Source organism: Cnephaeus nilssonii (assembly GCF_951640355.1).
Source record: "Cnephaeus nilssonii genome assembly, chromosome: 13".
Lineage (NCBI taxonomy): Eukaryota > Metazoa > Chordata > Mammalia > Chiroptera > Vespertilionidae > Cnephaeus > Cnephaeus nilssonii.
The window spans coordinates 40,026,696-40,036,629 of NC_137084.1; the positions used below are offsets into that span (position 1 = coordinate 40,026,696).

At 36.8% G+C, this 9,934-nt stretch overlaps 1 protein-coding gene across 1 annotated transcript; it reads left to right on the forward strand.

Annotated features, from left to right (window-relative positions):
• Positions 1-784: 784 nt before the first annotated feature.
• Positions 785-1,711, forward strand: LOC307109620 (olfactory receptor 52E8; the record flags this gene model as incomplete). The annotated part of the gene is made up of 1 exon (XM_079788437.1): positions 785-1,711. One exon carries the CDS (start codon positions 785-787, stop codon positions 1,709-1,711), a length of 927 nt encoding a protein of 308 aa, XP_079644563.1.
• Between the last annotated feature and the right edge of the window lie 8,223 nt (positions 1,712-9,934).

Below are 9,934 nucleotides of genomic sequence, written 5' to 3' on the forward strand. Positions count from 1 at the left end.
ATATAGGCAGAGTAAAAAATATGCATATCCTACATAAAAAACCCTAATATGCAAATCGACCAAATAGCTGAATGACCGGGTGGGTGAACGACCAGTTTCTGTGATGCACACTGACTACTAGGGGGCAGACATTCAATGCAGGAGCTCAGCTAGAAGCTGGGCTCATGGTTGGCGAGTGCAGCAGCCACGATGAGATCCTCTCCTGCCTCCTCTGCAGGCAGGCAGTAAAGAGCTAGGGGTCCCGGACTGCGATAGGGCGCAGGCTGGGCTGAGGGACCTCCCTCCCCCATTGCACAAAATTTGTGCACTGGGCCTCTAGTATATGTATATCTAATACATAGATAAATGGTCTTCAAATACATATATAAATGGTCTTCAAGTTCCTCAATAAAATAATGTGTTGGATTTCATATGCTAAAGTATATTTCATATACATTAAATACAATGTATGTAACACCAGAAAATACAAAAAACAAAGACTTTTATTATTTCTACTCTGTACCTTGAATATCAACTTCATTGGTATTCTCCTCTCTCTTCTTGTTCAACCTTTTATGAATGGGAATGATCTGAGGAAGAGTGGGACTGGCTTAATTCCCGGAGCCATCTGATGTCCAGGTAAGGATGGCAGAATAGTTTTAATAACATTGAATGAGAGAAAATGAATATTACAGTTATTTTGAATTTTACCAGGAGACTAGAAAAGAAGAAGTGGAGCAAGCATCATTCATGGGAAGATGTTATCTAACACCAATATGCAGAATCAACAACAGTGGCAGGAAGGATGTCTATGCCTAATGAAACCCAGTTCCATCCTTCCTCATTCCTTTTGATGGGCATCCCAGGGCTAGAGGACATGCATGTCTGGATTGGATTCCCCTTTCTCTTTGTGTATCTTGTTGCCCTCCTGGGGAATGCTACTGTCCTGATCGTGATCCAGACTGAGCATAATCTCCATGAACCCATGTACTACTTCCTGGCCATGTTGGACACCATCGACCTGGGCCTGTCCACAGCCACCATCCCCAAAATGCTGGGAATTTTCTGGTTCAACCTCAGGAACATATCTTTTGAAAGCTGCCTTTCCCAGATGTTCTTCATCCACTTCTTCACTGCCATGGAGAGCATTGTGTTGGTGGCCATGGCCTTTGACCGCTACATTGCCATTTGTAAACCCCTTCGATATACCATGATCCTCACCAGCAAAGTCATCAGCATTATTGCAGGTATTTCCATTCTGCGGAGCCTGTACATGGTGGCCCCGCTGGTGTTTCTCCTCCTGAGGCTGCCCTTCTGTGGGCATCATATCATCCCTCATACCTACTGTGAGCACATGGGCATTGCCCGTCTGGCCTGTGCCAGCATCAAACTGAATATAATGTTTGGCCTTGGCAACATTTCTCTCTTAATATTGGATGTGCTCCTAATTATTCTCTCCTATGCCAGGATCCTCTATGCAGTCTTTTGTCTGCCTTCCTGGGAGGCTCGACTCAAAGCCCTCAACACCTGTGGATCCCATATTGGTGTTATCTTAGTCTTTTTCATACCTGCCTTTTTCTCCTTCTTGACACATCGTTTTGGCTATAATATTCCCCGATATGTCCATATTCTCTTAGCCAATCTATACGTGATTGTTCCACCAGCTCTCAATCCTGTAATCTACGGGGTCCGGACCAAGCAGATTAGGGAGCGAGTTTTGAGGATTTTTTAAAAAGATGGTTAAATATTGGTAGTCTTAGAATGTTTTATTGTTCATATTTTCTCTATATGCTCATTATAAGGGGTTTAAAGGGAGGGAGGGAGCAAAGGCAAATAACCCTTTGAGTTTAAGGATAATAATGAATTTATTGATGATAATTTCATAATTTTAAGGTTTGCATCTTTTAGAAAGGTTTATGTTTATATTGATAATCAAGATTACCTTATAATGTAGTTATTATAGTCACAGCTTTTCAAATGAAAACTTGATATTTAGTTGTTATATATATATATATATATATATATATATATATATATATATATGTAATTATATAATTGTTATATAATACATCTGAAAATCCAGCGGTTAGTGGGAGGTAGATTATTAAATAGGTTCATTTTTAAATTGGTCCACTTTCTGATTCACCAAAGGAAATATGAAAGTTGCAGAATGAAATTTTCTCAGGGTTGTAGGTAATTTTGGTGCCAGAATTACCAAACTAATAACAATGACATTATTTAACTCAATAGCATATACTGTTCTAAATAATTTGCTGATTTTAGCACATCTATTTCATATGTGAATTCTATGATGTGGTTACTCTTAATATTTGTATTTAATACTAGTAAAGTGTGGATCAGAAGATTATTCATAACAAATTGTGATCCAGATTTTGGCTCCTGGCACCTACGGAAAGATAAGAAGGCATACATTTAGAAACAAAATAAATAGAGCAGGGAATAATTGTGCATAATTATAAAATATATATTCATTAAATGAATATTAATGATAGGCAGATGAAAATACAGAATCCCATGTCATAAGAAACTTATGCCTAGAATTGTATATTAATTTATATTTGGGAGGAACATTTTAGAAACTTTGTAATGATATTCAATAAGTATTCCAAATACTGGGCCAATATATTGAAGATATCCACATAAAACTAGAAATATATTTGACTTGTTTTCACTTTCTAAAATAATCATATGGAAATTATTTACCTAGTCCATTAAGGAATTGTTATTTGAAACTACATACAAAATAGTTTGCCAAAGTTATGTTATCTCTTTTACTTAACCTAAATCTTCTTATTTTTTCCATTTATGAGCATAGAATTTCTACTTCCTGACAAGAAAATATAGATACTGCCTTCTAAAAAATTAGCAATTGCCTTCTAAATCTTGTAGTTACATCTAGCAAAATATTGTAAATAAGACAGCATAGATATTTATATATCATATTTGCTTAAAATGTCCACAAACTTTAGTTATTACTTTTTGTATTTAGAAAATCTAATAGACCAAAATCTAATAAACAGACATCAGACAAATTAATTAAGTCAAGCTAGCCAGTATAATCAAAGACTCTTGGCTCTAGATAAGGTAAGAAAGCTTTAATCATCAAAATAGGCAACAAAGGAGCTTAGCTATTGGTCCCTTTACAAGCAAAAATAATATAATATTCAGATATAAGTAGATGTGAAAATTAATGACATTTTACAGCAACTTGAGACTTTGGATGAAATAATCACAGTAAGAAAAAAATTGTCTGAGGACTTTTGAGGAAGAATATACAACTTTAATAATCAAAGGATGAAAATAAAAATTGTTTGTTTGGCATACTTAAGTTGGACATTACTTGTGCTTACTGGCATTTTCAGTTTTCTCTTTTTTTGAGGAACATGAGAGATTTATGTGTCCAGCCTCTTGCAGTTAGAGTTGGCCATGGGACTTGTTATAAATAAAGTATTTGTAGAAGTAACCTGACTAATGTCAATTCTGAGAGGAAATATTTGAGTGATGATGTGCTTCTTCATTTTCTTTCCTCTGTTCTTGTGTACCCTGAGGTGGCTCATTTAGTTGGAGCATTGTCCCATACACCAAAAGGTGGTGGGTTCGAGTCCCAATTGGGGCACATACCTAGGTTGCAGGTTTAATCCCTGGTCAGAAAGAGTACATACAGTAGGCAACCCACCCATGTTTCTCTCTCACATCAATGCTTCTCTCTCTCTCACTCTTTCTTCCCCTTCCTCTCTCTCTAAAATCAATAAAGATATCTTCATAATAAAAAATTATATAGGTTTCAAGTATACAATTCTATAATATATCATCTGTATGTTGTATTGTGTGCTCATCATATTTAGTCAAATCTACCATTAATGGAGAGAATAGGCAAGCCAAATGACTTGTATTACAGAATATTTAGAAACTCCTATAATTCTATAAGAAAAAGGAACACCATACATAGAAAAATTAGCAAAGGACTTGTATGGAGATTTCACAAAGGAGGATATCCAAATTTCTAATGAACATGAAAAGCTGCTCTATTTTCTTAGCCAGAAGAGAAATACATTTAAAATCACTAAGCAGTTCTACTATGTACTGATCAGAATGAATAAAATGAAAAATGTTAAGTAGTAGCCAATATGTTGGAGCAACTAGAATCTTCATATATTTCCAGTGAAAGGTAAATTGCTAAAATTATTTTAGAAAATTGTTTAGCAATATCTCAGAAAATAATCGTGTGTATATTCTATGACCAAAATTCTGCTCCTAGGAATATCCCAACAAAAGCATTACATAAAGCCATCTGCAGATACATCAATGATCACAGAAGCACTACATGCAATAATCAATAATTGATACAGCTCAAATGTACATTAGTAGTAGAATTTGTAAAGCAAGTGTGATATATTTAAATAGTAAAACACTGTGCAGCAATTAGAATGAACAAATTATAAGTATAAACAGCAAATAAGCCAGATAGAAAAATATTATATCTATTCTGACATTTTAAAAAAAAAGGAGTGGTAACACAAGAGCTGAATTGTCAAATCAGATTCACATAAATGAATACCAAGGATTTATCCTTATTGTTTATCCTTAGAGTCATTGTTTTCTGTGGGCCATCCAGGGAAGAAAGAAAAAATGGTTTCAGGTCTGCTTTGCTTCCTTGTAAGGAACCATAGTCTACTAGGTGTACCGGTTAATGTGGATTTTGTAATCAGAGAAAACAATACAACAAAACAGTATACATATCAAATCGCATATATATGTGAAACTCCATCTATTGAAAAAAATCCACATTATTAACTGGTACACTTGGTATAGAGAAACAAGAATAACTTCATAGAGAAATGCATGGTTTCACAATGCTGATGCCAGAGCTTTTAAATCGAGAGGTATCTTTGCAACTATAAGTGTAATTTGTCTTTTAGATAAGATAAAATTGAGTGGTTGGCTGATCTGGTCCTTGAAATGGGCCTTATCCATTTCTGAAATAAGTTTTTTTTTATTATTTAAAGTATTACAAATAGTAGTACATATGTCTCTCTCCCCCCCACCCCCATTGACCTTCCCCCGGCCTCCCCTACCCCCGGCACATGGCACATGCCCTTACCCCACTCCCACAGTGTCTTGTGCCCATTGGTTATACTTATATGCATGCATACAAGTCCTTCAGTTGATTTCTTACTCCCCCCCTACACTCCCCAGCCTTTCTGCTGTAATTTGAGTCTGTTCGATGCTTCTCTGCCTCTGTATCTATCTTTTTGTTCATCAGGTTATAATGTTCTTTATTATCCATAAATGAGTGAAATCATGTGGTATTTTTCTTTCCCTGCCTGGCTTATTTCACTTAGCATAATGCTATCCAGTTCCATCCATGCTGCTGCAAATTGTAAGAATTCATTCTTTTTCATAGCAGCGTAGTATTCCATTGTGTAGATGTACCATAGTTTTCTAATCCACTCATCTGCTAAAGGACATTTAGGCTGTTTCCAAATCTTAGCTATGGTGAATTATGCTGTTATGAACATAGGGGTGGGTGCATATATCCTTTCTGATTGGTGTTTCTGTTTTCTTGGGATATATTCCTAGAAGTGATATTACTGGGTCAAATAGCAGTTCCATTTTTAAATTTCTGAGGAAACACCATACTGTTCTCCACAGTGGCTGCACCAGTCTGCATTCCCACCAGCAGTGCACAAGGGTTCCTTTTTCTCCACATCCTCTCCAGCACTTGTCATTTGTTGATTTGTTGATGATAGCCATTCTGACAGGTGTGAGGTAGTACCTCATTGTTGTTTTGATTTGCATCTCTTGGATGATTAGTGACTTTGAGCATGTTTTTATGTGTCTCTTGGCTTTCTGAATGTCCTTTTTTGAAAAGTGTCTATGGCCCATTACAGTTTTTAATGTCTTTCTCAATCTGATGGCTCAGAGAAAATAATTTAAGACATGTTTCAAAAGCCATATAATCCCAATTTCTTCAAACTATTTGCTAAGAATTATAGAAAGTGATACACATGTTGGACCCAGCTCATTTTGGCTCAAGAGAGACCCGTGTGTATATCTCTTCCCAACTTCTTATTCAGTGATGTTGTTTTAGTAGATTGAAAACAGCTGTGGAGTTACACATATGTTGAGATATTTGCGATTTGACATGTACAGGTACATATCAAATCGAATATATATCAGTGTAACTCCAGCTATTGAAAAAAATCCGCATTAGTAACCAGTACACCTGGTACTGATCGCTACCAACAACAAATAATTAATTTGAACCACGCTTTTGATCATAAAGCCACCAGAATGGGTCAGAAGACACGGCAAAGTAATTTTGCTTCATGATAATGCACCATCACACACTTCAAAACCAGTTGAAGACACGTTAAAAGATCTTGCCTGGGAAGTATTAACCCATCTGCCGTATTCACCAGACCTTGCTCCTTCAGATAATCATCGGTTCCAATCGATGGCACACGCACTTTCTGAGCAGCACTTCAAAACGTACAAAGAAGTGGAAAATTGGGTATCTGAATGGTTTCCCTCAAAACAAGAAAAGTTCTATTGGGACAGTATCCACAAATTACCTGAAAGATGGAGGAAATGTGTAGCTAGTGATGGATTTTACTTTGAATAAAGCACTTTTGATGTTTCTCTTGAAGTTATCATGTTTTCTTTGATCACAAAATCTGCATTATTAACTGGTACACCTGATATGGTGTTAAATGTCAGGTAGTAGTAATTGGGTGCTGATATGAAGTGGCTTCTGAATTACAAGCAATATTCTGTTGTTGTTGTTTTAATCTGTTTGGTGTTGGTACTTAGTGAAATGCTTTTTCCTAGAAGTTGTACACTTCAATAATAGTATTTAAACATATATCTCAAGAAATGACAAACATTGTAAAGGCAATACTTAAAACTTTTAGAAGACCACATGAAAGAAAATCTGGTTAATGCTAAGTATTCTTAATTATAACACCAAAGGCACTGTTCTTTTTTTCTTCATAAATTAGAAATTAAACTAATACATTATTTAAATATCAAAACCAAACCAAACCAAGGCACTATTCTTAAAAGAAAAAAAAAAGAAGGTGAGTTGGACTTTCTTAAAGTGCACTATTAAGGGAAGAAAAAGACAAATCACAAACTGGGTGAAAATATTTGCAAAACACATATGTGGTAAAAAACTTGTATCCAGAATATATAACAAATTCTCAAACTCAATAATAAGACAATTTTAAAAATGGGCAAATGATTTGAACAGGCATGTCACCAAAGGAATTTATGTAGATGGCAAATAAATGGATAAAAAATTGCTCAGCATCAAATGACATCAGGGAAATGCAAACTACAAACTTTCAGAATGGTTTATAAACAATGCCAAGAATGCCATTTTCTGGTGGGCATGTAGATCCACTGATACTCTATACATAGGAAATATCTGTGCCCTCTAGCCAACAACCACCAGGAGTACATTTGTGGTAAAGAAAAAGCAGCGTTTGTTACTTGGTAGAACAGGTGACACCGCATGCAGTGAGGAAAATGTTAGGGGACTCAGAGTGTTCAAGAAAGGGTTTGAGGATGAATTTGGACTTGTTTTGGGGATGTTTTCTCAGAAGCAGGTGGTTTTAAAAAAAAGGCTAATTCATATATTGGGTATCTTCATAATATCTATAATAATAAAAGTGTAATATGCTAATTAGACCAGATGTCCTTCTGGATGTCTTTCCAGACAACCTTCCAGATGAAGCCAGGGCTGTGAGGGAAGCTCGAGTCCCAGGTACCAGAGGGAAGCCAGTGCCGGCAGCTGGGGGAAGGAAGACCTCCTCTTTCACGAATTTCATGCATAGGGTTTCTAGCATACACTAATAAAAGAGAAATATGCAAATTGACCATACCTCTGTGACACCCATCAGCCAATCAGAAGTGAGCATGCAAATTAACCCAACAAAGATGGCGAGTTAATTTGCACACACAGGCTCAGAATGGCCAGGTGGGGCAGGATGCCTGCTATGACAGGAAGGGTGGGGGCAGAGGGAGCTACAGGAGAGGTGCTCCAGCTGGGAGTGAAGACTGCAGGGTCCCGGGCGGCCGGGAGCAAAGCCAGGGAAAGGAAGGCCTAGTTTTGCATGAATTTTTGTGCAATGGGCCTCTAGTTTATATGTAAAAAGTCAGAGGAATGGAGTGGAGACTAAAGGTATGTTTGATAAAAATAACCAGTCACTCATATTTCCTGGGAGGACAGTTCTTGGTGGGGGCGCAGTATATATATTTTCTTTGCTCAGGCATGATTATGGAAAGGACTTGTTTTCACTTAACTACATCATCGTGAGCACAGAGTGACCTTGTCTGATGTTCATATTTTGTGAAGTTGTATGTTTTCAGTGGGCATCACCATGGTCAGGGTGTTAATGCCATGCCAGCTTTCAGCTGACAGCTTTTAGAGCTGCCTTTTATCCTTTCTCAAAAAAAGTCATTCATTCTCCTGTGATTCTATACTTATCCAGGCTACACACAGCATCCAATCTTTCTGAAATGTTCTCAATTAATATATGTTTTTATCTTACTTTGCAGTTTCTATTGTGCCACCTTTCAACTCCTTTCTAAAAGAAAGTGAGTTAGAAAGCTTGGAAGATGTACTGGTTATCTGCATTTCTGTATCTCTATAGTTAGCACCATATAACTTAAAACTTAATTTTTGCATATTTCTGTATTAGTGTTTAGTATTATCTATGCATTCAGAATATAAGCTTTGGAGTGGGAGAAAGGTCTATAGATACAAAACACATTTGAGCAATACTTAATCTTAAATAAACAAGTGCACACTTGCTAATGTGACTTCTAGATCAAGTAAATAAAATTTTCTGGAAAAAAAGTGACACAAACATTAGAGACTATAACAACCCTGGTGACAAGATGGAAAATTATAGGTTGACTCAGACACTACCCTTATGGGACTGATGACAAGAGAGCAATTGTGGGTTGTTAGAAAATGAGAAGTTTTTGCAAGGTGAGAACCTAAGGGGAAAGACTTGAAAGTCCCAAAGGTTTCCTTTGCCCGTGTGCTTTTTATATGTTCATAAACCTGTGGTGAGAACTTGTGAATTCATTGTTTTCCATGGTCTCATCCCATGGAGCCCAAGAAGAGCAGCTGCTCCTGGTCAGGGAGAGGACTTTCAATCCCAGTGTAAACTTTTCTCCTTGAACCACAGTAATGATGCTGAGACATGCTTGGAGAAGTGATTAGTCAGATTTGCAGAATTCTTTCAATATTGGTTATACTTGGTGAGTTGTCAATAGGCTTAGCTCCTATAGGTATTTGAACATATAGTTTGGGAAGGTTTGGACTTGGATATATTGATTTAATACTCTCATTCACTTTATGTATAATATAAATATTAATTTGAAGGTGATAAATCAAAATAATTGCATGTTCATTTCAAGTAATTCTACATATTTTAGTGTTTTATCATTTTTTTACAAGTATGTCTACTTTTAATGATAAGGAAAAGAAAAAGGAAAAACTAAACAGTTAAACAAGCAAATTGTTTTGTTGAGTTATTGTTGAATTTATCTCCTCTTCTTTTTCTCTCCCTCTCTTCCTTCTGACTTCCTACTTCTCTCCTCTCCTTTCCTCTCCCTCCTTCCCTCTTTCTTTTTCTTTTAAAAAAAAAATACATTTTATTGATATTTTACAGAGAGGAAGGGAGAGGGACAGAGAGTCAGAAACATCGATGAGAGAGAAACATCGATTCAGCTGCCTCTTGCACACGCCCTACTGGGGATGTGCCCGCAACCAAGGTACATGCCCTGGACCGGAATCAAACCTGGGACCCTTCAGTCCGCAGGCCAACGCTCTATCCACTGAGCCAAACCGGTTTCAGCCCTCCTTCCCTCTTTCCTTCCCTTTCCCCATTCACTCCCCTAACCAATCCTTCCCTCCCAT